A 23,603-nucleotide genomic window follows, 5' to 3' on the forward strand; every position below is an offset into this window, starting at 1 on the left:
ACACACAGGCCTTGCAATGGCAGGCCTGAGACCAGGTAAAGGGGCTACTTAAGTGGGTGGCACAACCAGTGCTGCAGGCCCACTAGTAGCATTTAATCTACAGGCCCTAGGCACATACAGTGCACATTACTAGGGACTTATAGGTAAGTTAAATAGCCCAATTGGGTATGATCCAATGTTACCATGTTTAAAGGGAGAGAGTATATGCACTTCAGCACTGGTTAGCAGTGGTAAAGTGCGCAGAGTCTAGAAACCAGCAAAAATGAGGTCAGAAAAAGAGAAGGAGGAAGGCAAAAAGTCTGGGGATAACCCTGCAGAAGGGCCATTTTCAACACTGGTGAATTACTAAAGTAGTGATTACTGTTTTTGTAGCTCAAAAGGAATAAACTGCAATATTTTTCTCAAAGCTCTCAGCAAATAGAAACGTGCAGAAGTAGTTTGGTTTATCTATTCCACAAAAGTGAGTTTGTTGTTGAATATAATCCCTAAATGTTGTCGAATATAATCCCTAAATGTCTAACCTCCGCAACTGGGGAAGGTAAAGGGCCAAGGTCCTGAGGTCACCAATTGGAATTCCAGAAAGTTGTGTTTTTTCCAAACAACAGGACCTCTCTTTTTAGGGCCAAGCAGCGTAAGTGCTCTGGCCCCTGTTGAATCTCTCTGTGGGCTTTTAACCACGCCCATCAGTTTGGTTGGTTTGTGGGCTTGCCCTTTAAAATTCGCTTGATTTCATTGGTGAAAGGCATGCACACGTCATGCCTTTTCCGGTGTTTAGCCCTCCTTGAGCGCACCGGTAAACTGTGATCTGTTCTTCATGCCACACTTTTGTGTAACATTAGTGTCTTGAAAGTAGTTCCAGGACTGAAGCACGGGTTGTCGAACCTCTTTCCCTAGTTAGCAGTTGGCTACGGATCATACTTCCCCTTCAGTTCTGCTCTGTGCTGTATTGAAGAGCATATGCCCGGTTGATGGTTCCGAGATCCCAGCTTCAGCAGTCTAAAGAGCGTGAACCCAGATTTGGCAGGAGGGTGTTGGGTACTGGGGCCATGCAGGGGTCCAGCTATGCTGCACACGCCTGTAAATCTCTTTTATAGAGTGTTCCCAGTAAACTCAGAGTGCAGGGCGGTGCTCACACGCAGAGCTGCTGCTATGGTACAATTAACTAAAAAGTTGTACCAATGCGGAATGTTAACTGACAACCATGAGACATTAACTTCTTGACAAATCTCAGCCTTTAACGTTTGGCTGCAGTCACTCCGATTCTGGTTGTTGATGTTCGCCTGTGTCTCATTCATTCAAATAAGAAATGGAGCGCATACGTACCAACATTTTGAAGAGGAAAGCGGTACAGTGAAAACAGAATTGGTGGAATGTATTTTCATCATTGACTAACATTGAGACAGAGGCCGCTATAATCAAGCCATTTCATGCTTTAAAAAGCAGGAGTCTCCCGCATAAATTGGGTCTCTTGGCATGTATGCATACATTAGAAATGTAAAGGAGGCAACCCATAGCGATTCCAGTGGCAGCCTCAGCCTCCTTTCACTGACCAGTCTAACGGAAAATGTACAGATGCACTTGACAAAATAAGCGCTAACCTGCAACCTCTGCAAGAGATGTACCCTGTGGAAAAGGTAGGCTTGTGGGGTACGGCGCCAGGACATACAGGGACTCCACACAGTTTGGGTCTCATGCCGGAACTGACTTCACGCAGTTCCTTTTCTTTATTTTAAACGTCTCTGTTCTGCGCTCTGCCCGGACGCGCATAACAGGATACATTGTATTGGAGAGCCCGGATGGCTCTCTACATCCCTCCCATGTTTTACTTCACACAGAAGAGGGAATGAATGTACTTAAGTCATAAACAAATACAATAATCTCATCGAATAGTGGACGCAACAAACATAAAACAAAAAGGAGGGGTAAAACACAAAATCAGGATAAGAAAATAATGAAAATAACATCTACTGTCAATGGATCCTGAAAACACCATATCCATCGATACGACCTCACACGTCAGCGTCCCCTCATCCAAGGGTGCAGACAAAATCACGGAGTCAACTGTTCGGCACAGGGTTGGGACGCAGGTGATACTGTCCTCCCCTCACACGTGATTCCTCTTGACTTTCACGCTCTCCTATGGGTTGCATTCCGCTGGGCATGACTGCCGAACCCTGTTCACTTCCTACTTCCTCTCCCGGAGATCCGTCTATCGACTCATCAACCCCTCCGTCCTCTCTATGCGTGCACGTCTCTCCTGCTCTCTTGAAATGAGATATGTTTCTGGTGATTCTCTGTCCGCCTTTGGCGGCTGTTATCATGGATCCTTTTACGCTGACAACCTGCCATTGTTCAGGCTCAAACAGGGTCTGGAATTTACCACCTAACCGTCGACTCTTCACTACCACTCGATCTCCTTCCTGCAAGTCTTGCACCCGACCTCGCCTCCTCTCAGTGGCCTTCCTGTTCGTGTGCTCTCTTCGCTTCTGAGTGGCTTCGACGTCTAGTTCTGGGGAGACTCATTTAGGACCTGATGGGATACAGTCCTGAGGCGGGACCTTAAACATCAGTGCAGCCGGAGCACACCCAGTAGTGCTATGAGGTGTTTGGCGATAGGCACTTAAAAATTGTTGCAGACATTGCTCACTGTCTTCTCTTTGTTGAACGCCTATTCTTAGAGCTCGATTCAGAGTTCGCATGAACCTCTCAACATCTCCGTTAGCTTGCGGCCAGTACGGCGTGACTCTTCAATGACATATAGCCAACTCTTCCAGGTATAATCTGAATTCCTGCTAATGAAACGGTGGCCCATTGTCTGTCCGGATCTCATCAGGGAGACCCAACATGGCAAAAGCCTTCTGAAGTACTGGCCGAACATTTTCGAAGGCCGTTGAAGACACAACGTCAACAACATGGAACTTTGTGCATGAATCGATGAGGACGACCGTTAACCGCCCATCTGGGAAACTCCCAAAGTCCATGCTTAGCTTTGTCCACGGCTTCTGACTTGCTGGTTCCGTAATGACTGGGCAACTGGGTGGATCCCCTGACGTTATGATGCATGAATGACACTTGCCCACCAAGTCATCTACCTGACTGTCCATCCCAGGGAACCACACCTTTGTTCGTAGCCTTGCCTTGGTCTTCGCAGTGCCTTGATGACCCTGGTGCGCTAGCTCTACCACTCGAGCCCATAAACTTTGAGGTAACACAATTCTTCTTCCTCTAAGAATTAGTCCTTTGCCATCTGTCGACAACTCATCGGGCACCCTCCACATCCCCTGCATGGTGACCTTGCACTCATGATTGGCCACGTTTGTCTTTTCCAGGAATAACTTCCATTTTCTATGATTTAACCTTCCTTGACTTGGCTTAGTACCATATCTTCCTTGGTAGCATCTACAATCTCGTCTATACTCAGGGCCTTGGGACAGGCCGACTGCACAACCATGTTTACAAACACTTCAGTGCTCTCCTCATCACTTTCCTGAGAATAATCAGCCTTCATTGGAGCGGGATGACGAGACAAATAGTCTGCGGGGTTATTCACTCCTGGTCGATATGTAACTGTAAATCGATAGGGCTGCAGGAGAACGGTCCATCGCTCTATTCGTGGGGGCGCTAGTCGAGGGCACCATGCAAAGAGTGTGACCAACGGCTTGTGATCTGTTACCACCTGAAACTCTTGCCCGAACAGGTACAGGTGAAAGTGCTTGCATGCCCATCGGATTGCCAACGCTTCGCGCTCTATCTGGGCATATCGTGTTTCGACAGACGACAACGCCCTACTAGAGTACGCAACTGGAAGTCACTTGTGAGGGTTTTGTTCCTGCAAGAGGACTGCGCCGAGCCCTACCGGGCTGGCATCTACCACCACCTCTGTGCGTTTGTGTGGGTTGAAGTATGCCATCGTTGCCTTATCTAGTAACGCGGTTTTTATGTCCATAAATGCCTTGTCAGCCTCGGGGCTCCATTCCTACCTTGTGCCCTCCTTTCGTGAGCTGCCGGAGAGGCTCTGCCATTGTCGTGAGTTGTGGAATAAACCTCCCACAATATGTCGCCATGCCTAAGAAGCTTCTGACTTCCGTGGGGTTCTTGGGAATCGGTGCTTGGCGAATGGCGTCAGCTTTCTTCGGATCCACCTGTAGCCCTTCTTTGGAGAAAATATATCCGAAAAATTCCACCGATGTTCGGTAGAACTCGCATTTCTTTTTGTGGAGTTTCAATCCCGCCTCCACTAGCCACTGCAATGTGGCCCTGAGGTGTCGATGATGTTCCTCTCTAGTCTTGGAGTAAATAAGGATGTCATCACTCAGATTAATCACTCCTGGCAACCCAGATAGTGTTTCTCTTATTACATTTTGGAAAACTTCGGCTGCTGACGATACCCCAAAGCTTAGCTTTTTGTACCTCCGGAGTCCAACATGAGTGGAGAATGTTGTAATGTTTCTACTTTCCGGATCCAGCTCCAGCTGGTGATACCCGGCATTTAGATCCAACTTAGAGAACCACTGTGCCCCGTTCAGATCCGCTATGATGTCATCCATCGTCGGTGTTATGTGTCTCTCCCTTTTGATGGCCTTGTTGGGAATGCGCATATCAACGCACAAACGGATGGCTCCAGGTTGCTTGGGTTTAGGAGCTATCACCAACGGAGAGACCCATGGTGTTGGACCTTCCACCTTCTCAATCGCTCCCTGGTCCTCTAGCAATTGGAGCTCCTTTTCCACCGCCGGCCGCAAGTGGAATGGCACACGTCGGTGCCTTAGGGCAACGGGCGTGATTTTTGGGTCTATGCGTAGTTTGATCTTTTTATCTTTGAGCCGGCCCAGTCCTTCGAAGAGCTGTGGAAACTCGCTGATCAACCGTTCAGCATGGGAGTCGTATACTTGCCGTGCAAAGAATACCAACTCCAGCTCTTCTGCGGTGTGACATCCCAGCAATGTACCTCGGTCTCCGGTCACCACATAAAATTTGGCCTGTGTTGTTATCTGCCCACTGGATACTGCTACTTCCACTGTGCCTCTTAGCGGGAGGGGTTTTCGGCCCCCATAGTTGTATATTTTGGTGGAGGTCGGGGTAAGCGACGGTGTTGGAGACAACTGTTCGAACAAAGTGTCATCCATGACATTCACGGATGCCCCTGTGTCTATGAGGACGGTTGCCGATCTGCCGTCAATCAGAATGTTGCTCATGGGTGGTAGTCGTTTTCTCTGTTTTCCTTCACCAGTGAATGAGATTACAAAGATGTTCTCGTCCTCATCTTCTTCGAAGACCGGGTCTCTTTGGTCCGTGGTTGTTCTGGGCTCGTCGATACTCTTGGTTATACTCCTGACTTTGACGTCTTTCCCTTTCTGGTTTCCTTGCCAGCCTCTCCCTGACCTGCACATCCTCGCAAAGTGATTGTCTTTGCCACACTTGTTGCACGTCTTGCCTTTCGCTGGACACCCCATAGCAGTTTTATGTTCGTACCCACAGCTCCCACATGTGCGTGTTCCTTGTCTGCCGGAATCCGGTCGAGACTGTATGGCGTCCACTTGTTCTTCCTTCACCTGGACTGGGCGTGCGTTTGAGGCCACGGCCATCGACTGTCCCCTTGCTGCCGCCATGGCATCTGCCCTGCTCGTCGACAGTTCATGTGAGCGCGCCAGCACCAAGATGTCGTCCAGGGACATGCCCTGCTGGCGTAGGATTCGTTTTCGTAGTGCGTTTGACCGGCATCCCTGAATAATCTGTGCCCTGATCTCCTCTTGCTGATTGAGACCTACACACGAGCTCGCCAATTTTCTTAACCGTGCATAGAACATATCCATGGACTCAACGTCTGTTTGTTGCGCCTGTCTGAGTTTGAAACGTTCGAAGTCCGAGTTTAATTGCGGGTCAAAATGTTTATTTAGCGCCTCAACCGCTGCATTAAAGTCTGATTTGTCACCTGTATCTGGGAGTGCATCAAATAGTTCTTGCAGCTCGTCACCTCCCATCAACAGCATGAGCGATCTGCGCACCGCCCCGTCAGTCTCTCTTGTGGCGCAGAAATAGTTCTCTAGCCGATTTAGCCATAAGCGCCATCTCGGCGCCGCGGTGGCCGGGTCAATGAGTTGGCTGAACGGGGGCAGCGCAGTGACTGAAGAGTGAGTACTGGTGCGCGCCTGCGCTGGCACTTGAGGGTTTTCTTGCTGTGGAGCGCTCATTGTGCTTTTTGGTCTTTCAGGTAATTTGCTATTATTACATAAATCGTTTGCTGACGTTGTGTTTGTCTGTCTATTTGTGTAATGTTGTTATCCTTTGGTTTTATTTTTCTTTTTTTCATTACACTCTTCCTTTTTTTTTTTTTTTTTTTTTTTTTTTTTAATAGGGGCTCCTGCCCCTTTGGCCTCTTACACTGTGTGCCCTTCTTTTCTTTCTTTTCTTTTATCTTTTTTTTTTTTCTGACTGCCCGTGTTTGTTCAGTTTATTTCTATTTTTTTTTCTTCTTTTTTTTTTTCTTTTGTATTGGGGCTCCTGCCCCTCTGGCTCTATACGCTGTGTTCCCCTCTCCTGGGGAGCGCAGCGCGAGCGTGCACGGCAGTCTCCTCCCTGGGCTCGGAAACGGGGCGCTGCCTGCTGCGCACCATGTCCCACATTGCTTCTGCTATTTCTTGCTCTTTTTTTTTTTTCCAGGCGCGCGCTCTACAGAGCGCTGGCCGTGCCTCCCTTCCAAACGGGCTGCCGACTTGCCGGAGTCCAGGCGTCACGTGCCCGCAGACCTAGCGGCACCGCAGATCTCCGCGGGCCGCCCCCCTGATCAGATGCAGGGCTCACCTTTGTGGTGCGGTCCACGTGTGCCTTCTCTTTGCGGCGTGCGGTCGGACTCCTCACTGTTGGAGCCGGAGACCTTGTACGGGCCGAGCAGTGCGACGCGGGGTGTATGAGATCCCGCCTCGTCGCCAATGTGGAAAAGGTAGGCCTGTGGGGTATGGCGCCAGGATATACAGGGACTCCACACAGTTTGGGTCTCATGCCGGAACTGACTTCACGCAGTTCCTTTTCTTTATTTTAAATGTCTATGTTCTGCGCTCCGCCCGGACGCGCAGAACAGGATACATTGTATTGGAGAGCCCGGATGGCTCTCTACATACCCAACACCGATCCAGAAAACGGGATCCGTGCCAGGTTTTCAGGCTAACCATTAACCATGTAGGTGACTCCAATTAAATGCTTTGTTGCTCTTTTTAACTTCCTTGACTATTTCTAAAATGTTGTACAAATCCGACATTCAGGATCTGCGTGGGACCCCCGGCACTAAGCTCTTTGATCTTAGGTGGCAGACACGTGGCAGCAGCTCGGCAGTCTCTTTTCAAATGTGTGAGTTCAGAAGCAAAGGAGAGGCTGCCTAACATAACGAAGGGCGCTGCTGATTGTTTTAAAGTCTTTGTGGCATAGATGCTGTCTCCTGTAGCACGGATCGCCACGCTCGCAGGTGATGCGGGCTGCCTGGCCTGCTGTGATTGCCAGTGGCTTCAATGCAAAACCGTGCATGCCCTGGAATGAAAGAAATCTGGCCATATCTTGACGTCCAAGCATCCCCTTGTGGGTTCGTTTAAAAAAAACAAAAAACTTTTGTTGTGCCTCGGGCAAAGGTTGCCCGGCTGACTACTGTGAGATTGAAAGATACCGGTGGCATACCGGTGCCAGCGTGAGGCGTCGGAAACCCATATGTAGTCTACATATACCATTATTCAATGTGAAGTGCATGTAGGGTCGTGCCTGAGAAGTGATTACTTTATTTCAAGCAAGAGTAAAACACGTGCTCTTATCTCAGTGGTGCTAAATTGCTCTCCTCCCATTCGTAAAGCAAAATGAAATGTAAATACATCAAAGAGACAGCCCAATGCGGCATCAATTGCTGCAATCAGTGTTTTGTCTCCTTTTTGTGCGTTCCTTTCACGTGAAATCCAGAAACCAACACCCCACCCTCATTTGATCGTTCTGTACCCCGCTTCTGTTTCCTTTTTAAAGAGCCAGTGAGTTTTACTCTAACCTAACCTTTGTAGTCCTTCTCATATTCATGTGAAGAATGTAGACCTGGTCTGGTGCCTGTATTTCCCTTTGGAGCGTTTCTCTCCCCCCCCCCCCAACCTTCTTTTGGAGGTTGACTTATCCTTTTTATATTCCTCAGACTGGGATTAGCATCATGTGTCAGGTGCGATCCTACAAACCACTATGCTATTCTGTAGTGTTGTAGGCATAAAATCGAACAAAGTCATAGCCACCCCAACAAGAAATAGTTTGATAAAACAAACAGGCCGAGTTAATCAGAAATAAGTGGGGCAGTACTACACTCATCATGTAGGATATAACTTTTTCCCAATTTTTTTGTTTTTTTTTTACTTTCCTCATTTGTTTAATTTAGTATTTTATAGTATATTTTATAGTTTTTTTAGTATATTTAGTATAGTTTAGTATTTCTTCTGCCTACCTTAGTATAAGTTGTTATGCAAAATTCACATCTTTTTTTTACTCAGCATAAAATGGTGAATCAAAAATATATCTGATGGCTAAAAATGATTTAACTTGTTTAACTGCTTACTACTATTGGCTGTATAGGTTTGGGGTTTGATTTGAGTTCTGTTTGCACTAGATAAGGCAGAGTCGCTGTGCCCTATACTGATGTTGTATAAGAATAGAATATTACTGATTTGTCCCAAATAGGTGGAGTCCAGGGCGTCAATAGATTATATATTTGCGTAATGCCTGCACATCATAGTGTCAGAAACTATTAGCACTAGTGGCTGTGTTGAATTGTATAGTGGCTGTACTGAACTGTATCATTTTTATTTTGTCCTTGGGACAAGTAGGCCCAACCCCCTGCAGCAGAAACCTTTTGTCTGCCAGTGTACAGGGAAGGGAACTGTATGCAGTTGACAGAATGTGTGGGTCCATGTTAATGCTGTTGGAACTTGTATTTATGGTTCATTAATGGAAAGACTTCATTGTTAGGGTGAGTGCTGTAAATAAATGTTTTAGGGTCACACTTTATTACTGACAGTGGTTCCAGTAAAAAAAAGAAAAAAAAAAAGTTTGAAAAGTTTAACTATATGAGGCTAAGTATTATGCTCACAGAACGCTCTGATTAGATGCAAATACTTGCAGAAGCTTGTAACTAAACTTGTAAGGAAGAGTGATTATTCTTTGCTTTCAAAATAAAATATTCAGAAACAATGCAAGTAGGAAAAATACGTTTTGCCACTACGATATTTTAGGTCCTATTTCTTTGAAGTGTCATTTAGTAAAATGTGTTAATGCATGCTAGTATTTCCCAAAAATATTCCTGATGGAAAATCAGTGTAGCAATTTTCAGCAAGATTATGGGAAGCATGAAGATAAACAAGCACTGGCAAAGCCAACCGATCCGACATTTTGAGAGTCTTTTGGTTTTGTCAATGTGTCTTGTTTTGACATGGCTTTTGTAACACTTCATTGTTGTGGAAGCTGCCTGGCCCTCACCATTGTAACAAACTTGTCAAAAGAAAAAAAATGTTGGTCTCAAAAAGCCCATTACCACCAGTGGCATAACAAAGCCCCCCTGGGCACCCTCAGCACTGTACCTGCCCTGAGTTAGTCTGGATTGGAGGGGAGGGCTTCATGTTCTTTGCAGGGGGGCCCCCTCATGTTTTATTACACCACTGATTACCACAGTAGTTCCTTGCACTGAACAAAACTACTTTGTGTGCTAATATGCTCCTTGTGGAAGAGCAGAATGCGATCACTCACTGTAAAGCCAGCTGACAGAGAGAAATAGAAGTTTATTAAAAACAAAATGTCTTTGTTAATGCCTGACCTAATTATGGGCCCAATTCATAATGAAAGTCACAAAAGTGCACCCATGGTATATGTCTTTGAATTAGTGGATTTCATGAATTCACAGGAACTGACAGAAGTAGACCAGGAAATCGTACTGCTAGAAAATATTTGTGAACTGTGTTTTAGCAAGAGTAAATATGCATGTGTAGATTTGCTCATGTGAAAATCTATTGAGCGTTTACAAGTTCACTTTCCCTCCAATCTCTTCCCCCCTCCCCAACCCTGGAAGAACTTCTACCATTGTCAGTAGTAAATTTCCAACCTCTCTCATTAAGGGAGAAGATTAGAGAAATGCTGGTGAAAATCCTTAAAACATGCAAGTTTGTAGGTTTGCAGACTCAAAGGCATTCCAGCCCTGAACAGTTGCTTACTGCTTCCTCCAGCCCTGGTATGTAGATCTGCATAAAGGTGGCAGAATAAAGAAATTGCTATACTAGGGATTGAAATTGCAAGTATTCATGCCCTAATATAATAGTAGCCCTGGCATAATCAGAGAGGCTATTAGCAGAGCTCTTGCATAATGAGATTGTTGCCATAATTTGTCACCACACTACGTGGCACCAAAGGGACAAGTAGATCTAAGAAGCAACTTGTCCCATGGACAAGAATATATTTTATTAAATTCCACACCCCTGGTGATTGAGAGTTTAACATTGTTGATGGTGCAGGAGTTTGTTTTGGTCTTAGTAAGTGTTTTGGGTCTGATGAATGAAGCTCAGAGATGTTCTACAAATGAGTTGCGGCAATCTTCTTGCTGTACTTACCCTTAGGGTGTAGCACAGAGGTGAAAGACATAGTTGCGTCCCATCTTCTTGGTAGTGAGGTAATGGTTGAAGAGAATGGGTTTGTAGTTTGGCCTGCCTTGGAATTGCTCGTTGTTGTGTTTGACATTGGACAGGGCGTTCAAATCATGTTGCAGCCTGTTTGTAGCTTTGCTTATGCATTGAGTGTAGCAGAGAGGTGTTGCTTGATTGAGTTGTGCTTTCGTATACATTCCAGTGCTTGTCTGATGTGTGCCTGAGTGAGTTATGTGTTTGAGAACAGCTATGGTTTTGCTTCTCGTGGATGATCCTTTTCTTCCTGGGAGCTAATTCAAATGTTTGTCCATCAGAACCAAGAAAGGCTTACTGCTAATACAAAACTATCTAAAAGAAGGAAGACGCAGGAATAGGTGCTATTTGGATTGTGGTGTCCTTTGGCATTATGTCTGATGTCTGATGTTTGAGTTGAAAGAAGATCACTTCAGCATCATTGAAGGCCTGGTGGGTGAATGAGATACACCTGGCTACAGGTAGCCACTGAGAAACATCCAGTGCCTGGGGGGATACAGCTGCACATGCATAAATATAGGATGTGTGTAGGAAGTTGGCTCTGTATGTGCTATTTCAAAGTAAGGAATAGCATGCACAGAGTCCAAGGGTTCCCCTTAGAGGTAAAATAGTGGTAAAAATAGATAATACTAATGCTCTATTTTGTGGTAGTGTGGTCGAGCAGTAGGCTTATCCAAGGAGTAGTGTTAAGCATTTGTTGTACATACACATAGACAATAAATGAGGTACACACACTCAGAGACAAATCCAGCCAATAGGTTTTGTTATAGAAAAATATCTTTTCTTAGTTTATTTTAAGAACCACAGGTTCAAATTTAACATGTAATATCTTGTTTGAAAGGTATTGCAGGTAAGTACATTAGGAACTTTGAATCATTTCAATTGCATGTATACTTTTCAAGTTATTCACAAATAGCTACTTTAAAAGTGGACACTTAGTGCAATTTTCACAGTTCCTGGGGGAGGTAAGTTTTTGTTAGTTTTACCAGGTAAGTAAGACACTTACAGGGTTCAGTTCTTGGTCCAAGGTAGCCCACCGTTGGGGGTTCAGAGCAACCCCAAAGTTATCACACCAGCAGCTCAGGGCCGGTCAGGTGCAGAGTTCAAAGTGGTGCCCAAAACGCATAGGCTAGAATGGAGAGAAGGGGGTGCCCCGGTTCCGGTCTGCTTGCAGGTAAGTACCCGCGTCTTCGGAGGGCAGACCAGGGGGGTTTTGTAGGGCACCGGGGGGGACACAAGCCTACACAGAAATTTCACCCTCAGCAGCGCGGGGGCGGCCGGGTGCAGTGTAGAAACAAGCGTCTGGTTCGCAATGTTAGTCAATGAGAGATCAAGGGATCTCTTTAGCGCTGCAGGCAGGCAAGGGGGGGGCTTCCTCGGGGAAACCTCCACTTGGACAAGGGAGAGGGACTCCTGGGGGTCACTTCTGCAGTGAAAGTCCGGTCCTTCAGGTCCTGGGGGCTGCGGGTGCAGGGTCTTTTCCAGGCGTCGGGACTTAGGTTTCAGAGAGTCGCGGTCAGGGGAAGCCTCGGGATTCCCTCTGCAGGCGGCGCTGTGGGGGCTCAGGGGGGACAGGTTTTGGTACTCACAGTCGTAGAGTAGTCCGGGGGTCCTCCCTGAGGTGTTGGTTCTCCACCAGCCGAGTCGGGGTCGCCGGGTGCAGTGTTGCAAGTCTCACGCTTCTTGCGGGGAGTTGCAGGGGTCTTTAAAGCTGCTCCTTGAAACAAAGTTGCAGTCTTTTTGGAGCAGGTCCGCTGTCCTCGGGAGTTTCTTGTCGTCGTCGAAGCAGGGCAGTCCTCAGAGGATTCAGAGGTCGCTGGTCCCTTTGGAAGGCGTCGCTGGAGCAGAGTTCTTTGGAAGGCAGGAGACAGGCCGGTTTCTGGAGCCAAGGCAGTTGTTGTCTTCTGGTCTTCCTCTGCAGGGGTTTTCAGCTGGGCAGTCCTTCTTCTTGTTGTTGCAGGAATCTAATTTTCTAGGGTTCAGGGTAGCCCTTAAATACTAAATTTAAGGGCGTGTTTAGGTCTGGGGGGTTAGTAGCCAATGGCTACTAGCCCTGAGGGTGGGTACACCCTCTTTGTGCCTCCTCCCAAGGGGAGGGGGTCACAATCCTAACCCTATTGGGGGAATCCTCCATCTGCAAGATGGAGGATTTCTAAAAGTTAGAGTCACCTCAGCTCAGGACACCTTAGGGGCTGTCCTGACTGGCCAGTGACTCCTCCTTGTTGCTTTCTTTGTTCCCTCCAGCCTTGCCGCCAAAAGTGGGGGCCGTGGCCGGAGGGGGCGGGCAACTCCACTAAGCTGGAGTGCCCTGCTGGGCTGTGACAAAGGGGTGAGCCTTTGAGGCTCACCGCCAGGTGTTACAGCTCCTGCCTGGGGGAGGTGTTTGCATCTCCACCCAGTGCAGGCTTTGTTACTGGCCTCAGAGTGACAAAGGCACTCTCCCCATGGGGCCAGCAACATGTCTCTGGTGTGGCAGGCTGCTGGAACTAGTCAGCCTACACAGACAGTCGGTTAAGTTTCAGGGGGCACCTCTAAGGTGCCCTCTGGGGTGTATTTTGCAATAAAATGTACACTGGCATCAGTGTGCATTTATTGTGCTGAGAAGTTTGATACCAAACTTCCCAGTTTTCAGTGTAGCCATTATGGTGCTGTGGAGTTCGTGTTCGACAGACTCCCAGACCATATACTCTTATGGCTAACCTGCACTTACAATGTCTAAGGTTTTGCTTAGACACTGTAGGGGTACAGTGCTCATGCACTGGTACCCTCACCTATGGTATAGTGCACCCTGCCTTAGGGCTGTAAGGCCTGCTAGAGGGGTGTCTTACCTATACTGCATAGGCAGTGAGAGGCTGGCATGGCACCCTGAGGGGAGTGCCATGTCGACTTACTCGTTTTGTCCTCACTAGCACACACAAGCTGGCAAGCAGTGTGTCTGTGCTGAGTGAGAGGTCTCCAGGGTGGCATAAGACATGCTGCAGCCCTTAGAGACCTTCCTTGGCATCAGGGCCCTTGGTACTAGAAGTACCAGTTACAAGGGACTTATCTGGATGCCAGGGTCTGCCAATTGTGGATACAAAAGTACAGGTTAGGGAAAGAACACTGGTGCTGGGGCCTGGTTAGCAGGCCTCAGCACACTTTCAATTGTAAACATAGCATCAGCAAAGGCAAAAAGTCAGGGGGCAACCATGCCAAGGAGGCATTTCCTTACAATGTGTTAGAATGGCCCTGCTGTAAGGCACGTTTTTTAAAGATACTTACAAATGCATTTACAAAGGAGTTTTGACATCACCCGATCCCACAACCTCAACAACATCTCATATGCCGACGACTCCCAGCTGATCCTCTCCCTCACCAAGGACTAATACTTGTTCTTCTATTTTGTGTTCCCCCAAGTCTCCCGATAAAACTGGAACCTCACTTGTGTGGGTAGGCCTAGTGTCTGCAACAGGAAACGTGAAATGCACACATCACATGTTTACATTGAAATCTGATGTGTTTTTTGGAAAGTGCCTAGCTGTGGATTTTGGCCTCTAGCTCAGCCGGCACCTAGGGAAACCTACCAAACCTGTGCATTTTTCAAAACTAGACACCTTCGGGAATCCAGGATGGGGTGACTTGTGGGGCTCTTACCAGGTTCTATTACCCAGAATCCTTTGCAAACCTCAAAATTTGACAAAACATTTCTGTGATGGAAAGTTCTGGAATCTGAGGCAAGCCACAAACTTCCTTCTACTCAACGTTCCCCCAAGTCTCCCGATAAAAATGGTATCTCACTTGTGTGGGTAGACCTAGTGCCCGCTACAGGAAATGCCCCAAAACACAACGTGGACATATCACATTTTCCCAAAGAACACTGACCTGTCTTTTGCCAAGTGCCTAGCTGAGGATTTTGGCCTCTAGCTCAGCCGGCACCTAGTGAAACAAACCAAACCTGTGCATTTTTTTAAAAATAGACACCTAGGGGGGAATCCCGGAATGTGGTGACTTGTGGGGCTCCCACCAGGTTCTGTTACCCAGAATCCTTTGCAAACCTCAAAATTTGTCGGAAAAAACACTTTTTCCTCACATTTCGGTGATAGAAAGTTCTGGAATCTGAGATGAGCCGCAAACTCCCTTCTACCCAGCGATCCCCCAAGTCTCCTAATAACAATGGTACCTCACTTATGTGGGTAGGCCTAGTGCCCGCAACAGGAAATGCCCCAAAATACAACATGGACACATCAAAATGATCTATCACAAAACTACCTGTTTTTACAAAGGGAGGGGAGGGGCTTGGGTACCTTCGTTTTTGGTTCCAAGTGTAGCAGTCATCTAGGGAAACCTACCAAACCCAGACATTTTTTAAAACTAGACACCCGGTGGAGTCCAGGAAGGTGTGTCTTGCGTGAATCCCCCAACACTTTCTTACCCAGACTCCTCTGCAAACCTCAAATATAGCTAAAAAAAACACATTTTCCACACTTTTATTCGTAGGATCACTGTGCCAGTACAAATTCCCTAACACCAACTGTTCCTCTCGGTCTGCCGATAAAAATGATAACTCCCTGCGTGGGTGGCCCAGGTGCCTGCAACAGGAAAATACCAAAAACGTGTATAGATTGAGGACATAGCACAGCGAGTTAATAAGCACAGTTTAAAAAAAAAAAAAAATTATACATTTTTAGGATGACTCTGCTTTGGGGACCCACACAAGTAAGGTATCGTTTTACTTTGGAGACTGAGGGGAACTCTGGGTGGTAGGAAATTTGTGCCAGAGCGGTGATCCTACAAAAAACCTTTTTTTAAGCACATTTTGAGGTTTGCAAGGGAGTATGGGTCAGAAATTAGGGGATCGACACAAGCCGCACCTCCCTGGACTCCACTGTGTGTCTAGTTTTGAAATATTTCTGGGTTTGGTAGGTTTCCCTAGATGACTGCCACACCCAGGACCAAAATCCCAGGTGCCCCTCTGGAAAATCAGGTAGTTTTGTAATAGATCATTTTGATGTGTCCACGTCCTTCTGTGATGTTTCAAGCACTAAAATTGTGAAAAGAAACTCAATTAGGTTATTTTGAAAAAGACCCCTCACCCACCAACCAAGTTGGTGGCATGCTTCATCATTAAGGTCCCACCTGCGACACCTAGCATGTCACCAGTGTGCTTTGACACCTGATTACAGTGGAGCAGGTTTTTTCATTTTTACCACACATAGTGGTTGGATTTGGCACTAAGGTGAATGATGGTTCAGTAGATAAAATTTTATTAACAAGAGATTTCACAAAAATGAAATGCACTGTTAATAACTGAAAGGCCAAAAAACGGAACCACAGCTTGTGAGCTCCAAAGCCGCAACAAGGCACCAACTGCTTTACAGTCCATTCATACACCTTTCATACATTACATGCACAAGATCATTTCCGCCGCCAGCCACGGGCCCAGCCCATTACAACACTCGCATCAACAGACAGCGCCATTCAAGGGCCCATCTCTTTCATACGCCCACAAGCCTGACACAGTAATCACACCAGCTGACGGGAGTGTGTAGACTGACGTTTGGCTAGCAGTGTGTTGCAGTGTCCAACAGCAAGTCACTATTTACACCGCCAGCCAAGCGGCACTCCACGCACACCGCCAGCCAAGCGGCACTCCACGCACACCGCCAGCCAAATACCACTCCATGCACACTGCCATCACTTTTTTTTTTTAAACAACAAAGAAACCACTAACTAATTAGAAATAAGTACAAAACTACAAACAAAAAAGCTCTAACTAAATACATGACAGTAATGCCAACCGTGAAACTGAACATATGAAAATATAAAACAGACAGTTTTTCGCTCACAGTAGTTCTCAATAATTCTTTTAGGTGTGGTAACTCCTGAAATAGCCACCCAAATACAGCCCAGGCTTTGAAGTACAATCGGGGCAGTACATTCGAGTCTCCTTCTGGATACTTCGAGCACAGACTCTACATCTTTTAGCAGGAAAGTATTTTGTGGCCGTGTGAGGAATGTGCTCAGCAAAGTGGCAATCTTTCAATCTAGCCACATCCTCCACCACTGCTTCTCCAGGAACTCTTGCCTGTTCCAGCACAACAAGGCTCGCTATGACAGACTCCTGAAATTTCACAAATGTCATCCTTGACAGCATTAAAAGTTGCCAAATGGAATAGGTGAACTGCCAATTTCTTATACCAAACGTATGCCTTACGAGCAGCAGTGTAAGGTTCCAACCTCTGATCTACTCTATCAACACCACCCATGTGCTTATTGTAGTGCATAATGCACACAGGTTTGCGCACTTCGGCAACTTGACCCCAAACAGTCACAGGGGAAGTACTCTCATCATGGATGGTAGTTAGCATGTACTCATCCCTCCTGTCTTCAGAGCTAGCAACTCATCATTCTGCAAGGCATTGCACTGTCCCCTCTCAAGTTTTTTACAGACAAGCTCCCTTGGATAGCCTTTCGTGTTAGAACGGATTGTGCCACAAGCAATAGTGTCCACTCTAAACAATTCCTTGAACAACTGCACTCCAGTGTAGAAGGTATCTACGTACAAATGGTGACCTTTGTTAAACAGTCGTCTAACAGGTTTCCAGACAATTTTCTCTCTAACTCCGAAAGTGGGCGGACAACAAGGGGGATCAATACTGGAATCCCTACCAGTGTAGACGCGGAAATTATAGACATATCCTGTACTACTTTCAGACAGCATATACAATTTAATTCCATACCGTGCCCTCTTGCTAGGAATGTACTGCTTAAAAACCAAACGACCCTTGAACAGGGCCAACGGCTCGTCCACAGCTTTTCTTTGCCTGGAACATAGACCTCTGAAAACCGATCTACAAAATGATCAGTAACAGGTCAAATCTTAAAAAGACTGTCCGAATCAGGGTGATTCCGTGGCAAGGGTAAAGCATTATCAGCAAAATTCAGTACCCGAACAAGAAGCTCGTATTGGTTACGATTCATGGTTGCAGGAAATATAGTAGTTGCCATCAAGGGACTAGTATTCTATGACTTAAAAGGTGACATGTGTCACGCCGCGGCGGCCGCGGGCTCGGGTCGCCGCAGCGCGGCATTCCCTTCATGCCGCGGCCTATGTGCGAGCCTCGGGAGAGGCCGCGGGAAGATCAAGAGGCCTGGTCAGGGGTCACGGCACTCGCCGCGCCCCTTTCTTTAAGTTCTGCCTCAAAGGCAGAAGCGGCAGGGCTTGAGACCCCGAGTGGGTTTCAGGCCTGACCGCGCATTTAGTGCGCTTTACATCAAGTCTTCCTGTACTAATGAATTAAATATCTGCTCACCACTTACCAATTTCTCCAGGCAAAAGCCGAACCCTTGCACATGGTGGTGTTTTATGCCTGCCTTTTCCTTTCCCAGCATGCTGCCCACTTCCTCTCTTCCCAGCATGCATTGTGTTTCTTTGTTTAGACACATGTACCTGATTCACTATTATACTCTTTTCCCCAATCCAAGATGGTGGTGTTTCTACTTCCTATTTCCTGCCTCCTGTCTAGAGGTATATAAGGGGAATTCAGCTGCTTGTTCATTGCGTTGCAACACTCCTTGGTGGTAGTCACGCTCTGACTGGTTTCTTCCTGTGAACCCAGTATTTCCTGACCTGTCTTCTTTTCCAGTCTTCCTGTACTCTGGATCTTCAGCTCTAACGCCTTGGTGTCCTCCTTCTGTTTCAGGGAGTTCCTGTTGGAGGTTTTTTACCCTACTGGGGTTTTTCCTCTGGGACTCCTTCTGGAGGGCACGGACTGTAGTGGCTTGCTATTGTCAAACAGCACCGTGGCTACCGGAAGGGGTCGCCCCTACCTCGGCCAGAGCAGAACCTGCCGGAACCGGGGTCGTTACCCAACTCTTCTCAACTTCGACTGTAAGCCCATTGAAAACCGTGACAACATGAGGCGTAAGAAAAGCTGAAAGACAATACCAATAGGTAACCACAACATTGCCCTGTTGAGTTTACGTCTTGAATCTCTTTATAGACTTGATGTCCGATTGCCTCAGTTTGTTGCAAGACAACAATGGATTATTGCTTTTGAGATTGATCTGCCCTGTTCATTGTGTATTCTTATTTTGGCCTGTCTTATTCCTGCTAAAAAGGTTTTAATTAGTTCCTGATGATTTCTTCTGCAGATTATCACATGGCTTCAAAAGAAACTTGGTGACAAACCCATCACCCCCTATGAGGTGAACGACCGGACCACAGAAATCTTGTCCCATTTGGCAGAATGTAATGAAATGAGAGATCATGACATTGCTTTAGCAATCGATGACTTAAAGTTGAAGACAAAGGAAACTGCTGCTGCAGGTAAACACAGAATATGATGGAATGTCAAAAAATTGATAGTGCTTGCTTGACAACATGGGTATTCAGGTTTTTAAATTATTGGCAGGAAATTGAGCATACCAAAACACATTTATGCACATCTACATTTTCTTTCACTGAACTATTTCGAACAGGCTATATCAAAGGATGGGACTTGTTTTAATATATTTCCTTTCATAGGAGATAGCTGACACACTAATGTGAATTCATACACAAAACTGCAGCTTGGGATCTCTGTGGGTGACTAGTACAGACAGGCATAGGCAGCCTGAGGTCTCTTGGGGTTGCCTTCAGGTGTTTATATATGGAGGTGAGCTGCACATGTTTATTTACTTGGTTTCTTGTATTGGTATATAGCACACCAAACCCAGTATGCTCTACAAAGAACGATTTGGAGATGATGTACCCAGAATTCTAGTAAGGATCGGGTAGGAAATGTAAGGCCTAGCTGGATGTCTATTTTCACCTCTATTCATATTCAAGATAGCCCTGACCCTATAAAAATATGATCAACGGAATATACAGGTGTGTGCAGTGCACCACGACCATTATGGAGGGGAAATTAAGAAGGTTAAATTGAGTGTGATAAACTATTTACAAATGTTGTTGCCTAAATTGCCTGCCATTCTAACCAAGATAAGACCTAAGTATCTTGTTAGGAAAGGTTCAATCCCTCTGGAGAAACCAGCTTAAAAAAATGTAAATATATTTTGTAGTGTAGTAGATGCACTTTACCTGACTGCCAGTATCTTTAAGACTTGAATGCTGACAACCAATTAAAACCATCCCAGTTTTAGAACTTTGGGGGCAGAAGTAAGTAGTATTGCAAAGGGATGGACTCTGTAATTTTCCACCATCTTAGTGGTACCAGGACACCTGTAATTTTATGATCACAAATCTTAAAGCTTATGACCTTTCAGTTGCAGGATATTGGGCAGCAGGTGACCTTTGCTGAAATCTCTCCTGGCCTTATATCGTCTGGAGGGCTACGGATTAAACACAAGTTTTAGTTGTCGGATATAGAGATAATTGCAGCTTTCTCAGATGGAAAGTTGGTGGTCCAACCCCCTATAATGCAAAATCCCTATAATGAGTTTGGTTGTAGACCCGCTGTAAAGAGGAAAGGGGTGCAAAATATGGATACATCCAGTGTCTGGAAATAGCTGCAAAATAGTCCTATTATAATCTTGGACTCAAGTACTTGTACGTTACTGATGGGGCAAAGATCAAGGCGGTCTTTAAGATACAGGAAGCCTAAAGACACACCAAGTGGGTTCCGTCATTATTCCTAAAGATACAGGTTGTGGTGCACAGTCTATATCCCCAATTACCCAGCCTATCTTTCACCATGTCATTCTGCTCATCAGACTTTTATTACAACCTCTTCCTGGTTGATTCTTGTTTTGCAGATATTGAGTGCCCCAGATTCAGATATTAAATATGTAGTTATTGTTTCATATTACTCAGCACACTTGCCATTCCTAATGTTCATTTTGCTATATTACAGTTACCTTTAACATAGAGACTTTCTCAGTGCTTTGAATCTTTTGGAGAAAGTGAACTTCTTGAATTTCAGAGCTAGATACTTCTGAAATGGGGCCTTCTTATGACCTCCTCCCTTCTGTTTTCTTTGAAGTCGTATGTCATTTTCTCCAATCTACCCTTTGCAGCCATCCACCATATATTAGTTCTCTCTCCTTTCCCTAGAGCTCCACTATTGCTCGATTATGTTGATAGCTCTTATGTATTCGTTTTTCAAATAGTCACTGGAATGCATATATTTACGTAAGCCTATTTGCACTCCTTTCCCTACTTTTGGGTTTTATTATTATTTTTGCGATAGCCCATGACAAAAGACCCCCGCCATAATTCGGGAGCCACTGTATGTCTCACAAGTAGAAGAATTTATGATCCTGGAAGACATTTTTCCAGTTTCAAGCACTCCTTCTAGTCGTATCACTCTGATTTACTGGGATATTGTTTTGAAGTCCTGAGTGTGCTTTGCAGTTATTACAAAAAGGGGAAGAAATACTTGTACAATGCCTTATATTGAATACTTGAAACTTTATTGACCTATAGCATTTAAAAAAAAAAAAAAGATTTTATTAGGTTTGTGTGTTATTATATAACAGTAAAATACCCAATGCTCCCACAGGAGTGTTGAATTTTATAAAATATCAACTTATCCATGGGACAGGTTGCTTTATAAATCTACTTGTCCTGTAACAAAATCCACTTGTCTTTCTGGTGCCAAACAGTGTGGTGACAAATAATGGCTTCAATCTCATTATAGTTCTAATAATTTACCGTACCATATTATAGAACAGTGAAGGGAATTGTCTGCAGTTGAGGTAATATTTGTGTCCATATTTTAATGCTATTCACACTTGTATGTATGGTTCATTTATTCTAAGCCTTTATTGTTAGGGTGAGTGCTGTAAATAAAAGTTGTAAGCTCGGACTGCACTACTGACAGTGGTTCCAGTAAAAAAAAATTACACATGTTTGCAAAGTTAAACAGTATAAGGCTTTATAATACCCCCAGAATGATCTCTGACTACATGCAAATATTTGCAGAAGCTTGAAAGCAAGGTTGATGATTCACTGCAAAATGTAATGCTCACATAAAATGCAACTGGGAAAAAACATTTTGCTAAACTACTGTAAAATTTGAAGTACCATTTCTTTGAAGTATCATTTAGTAAAATGTGTTGATGGATGCAAGTATTCTCAAACAGTATTCATAATGGAAAGTCAGTGTAACTAGTTTCAACAAGATTATGCGAAACATGAAAATAAACAAGCTTTGGCAAAGCCAATAGGTCCGACATTGGTGGTCACTGTTTTGGTTTTGTCAGTGTGTGTCTTGTTTTGACATGGCTCTTGTAAAGCTTTATTATTGTGGGAGCTGCTGGGCCCTCACTGTTGTAACAAACACTGGCAAAAAGTTAAAAAAAAATGTTGGTCTCAAAAAGCATACACTGCCATAGTAGTTCCTAGCACTGAACAAAACTACTTTGTGTACCGATATGCTCCTTGTGAAATAGCATACTGTGATTATCCACAGTGAAGCAAGCCAATAGATGAATAGAGAAAGACAGAATTTTAATAAAAACAAAAGGTCTTGGTTAATATCAGCCCTAATTAGGGGCACGATTCTTAAGTAAAGTAAAAGTGCATCCATAGTATATGTCTTTAGATTAGTGCAGATTTACGTATTTCATGAATTCACAAGACTTTACAGAGGTAGACCAGGAAATCCTGCTCCTAAAAAATATTTGTGAACTTTTTTTTAGTGCAAGCAAATATGCGTGTGTAGATTTGCTCATGAGAAAAATTCTGTTGAGCATTTTTAAGTTCACTTTATGTTTCGCTCCAATCACTTTTTTTCCAAACCCTAGAAGACGTTTTACTTTTAACCATTATCAGGAATAAATTCCTGACCTTTCTCAGTATGGGAAAAGATTAGAGAAGAGCAGGTGAAAACCCTTAACATGTAAGTTAGGTTTGCACAGATTCTAAAGGGCATTCCAGCCATGGAACTGTTGCTAATTGCTACCTCCAGCCCCAGTATTTAGATCTGCAGAAAGGTGGCAAAATAAAGAAATTGCTGGTATTCAAGCCCTACTATAGTATTAGCCCTGGCATAATCAGAGAGGGTATTATCGGAGCTCTTGTATAATGAGATGAATTGCGATTAGTTTGTCTCAGCACTTCATGGCACCAAGGGGACAAGTAGATTTTTTATCTTATATTGTTAAGCAACCTGTCCCATTGACAAGTATGTATTTTATTAAATTCCACATCCCTGAGTTCCCCCACCCTAACACATGTTAGTAGCACCAGGATGACCATCCAGGTAAGTCACGCTTTACAGATCATGTCATATCATATAATATATTTTGAACAGAATGTGTTCACATAGTCTAGCTTGCTTGTGACCGGGGCATGCTTGATGGTTTTCCCGGTGCTGACTGGGAGCAATTTGAAAACTTACTCAGCATCTTCTGTGTTTGGAAGCATGAGGCGGTGATGGCATTGACATGGGTGGTCATGTTGATTTTGCTGTGATGATGATATCATGGTTCTTAGCGTGAGTGGTGAGGGTGGGTGTCAGTCCTAGCTCTGTTGGCCACCAGGTGGGGGTCTTGCAGTGATGTGCTTTTCTTGAAGGTCATGATTACAGTCTTGTCTATATTCAGATTTGGACAGTTGGTCTTTACGCAGTGGGCGATTGCAATCATGTAGGCATTGAACTTGATTCGGGTACTGGGCGTCCTGTCGATTAGGGCGAGAATGAGTCGTGTTATCGGCCTAGGAGAGGTCGTTAATATCGTGAGAGTGAATTATGGTGGCTAGAGGGATCATGTATGCTTGGAAATTGGTCCGGCTCAGGGACGATCCCTTTGGAATTCTGCAGATGAAGATTGTGAGGTGTACTGTGGCAGAATGACTGACTGGGTCCTTCCATTCTGGAAGGACCAGATCCATTGGAGTGCATGATGTCCGATTTTGTGTAGGTGTTGAATGAGGATGGCGTGTGAGACTGTCAAATGCTGCGGGGATGTCAAGGATGATGAGGGCCTCCGTGTTGTGGTTAGCTT

At 45.2% G+C, this 23,603-nt stretch overlaps 1 protein-coding gene across 1 annotated transcript in view; it reads left to right on the plus strand.

Annotated features, from left to right (window-relative positions):
• HAUS1 (HAUS augmin like complex subunit 1) overlaps positions 1-23,603 on the plus strand; it is a 193,191-nt gene that overhangs the window by 22,481 nt on the left and 147,107 nt on the right. Inside the window, exon 2 of the mRNA XM_069218857.1 lies at positions 18,807-18,981. Within this exon, the coding sequence (XP_069074958.1) occupies positions 18,807-18,981 (175 nt within the window). The remainder of the gene's footprint in view (positions 1-18,806; positions 18,982-23,603) is intronic.

Source organism: Pleurodeles waltl, chromosome 1_1 (genome assembly GCF_031143425.1).
Source record: "Pleurodeles waltl isolate 20211129_DDA chromosome 1_1, aPleWal1.hap1.20221129, whole genome shotgun sequence".
Lineage (NCBI taxonomy): Eukaryota > Metazoa > Chordata > Amphibia > Caudata > Salamandridae > Pleurodeles > Pleurodeles waltl.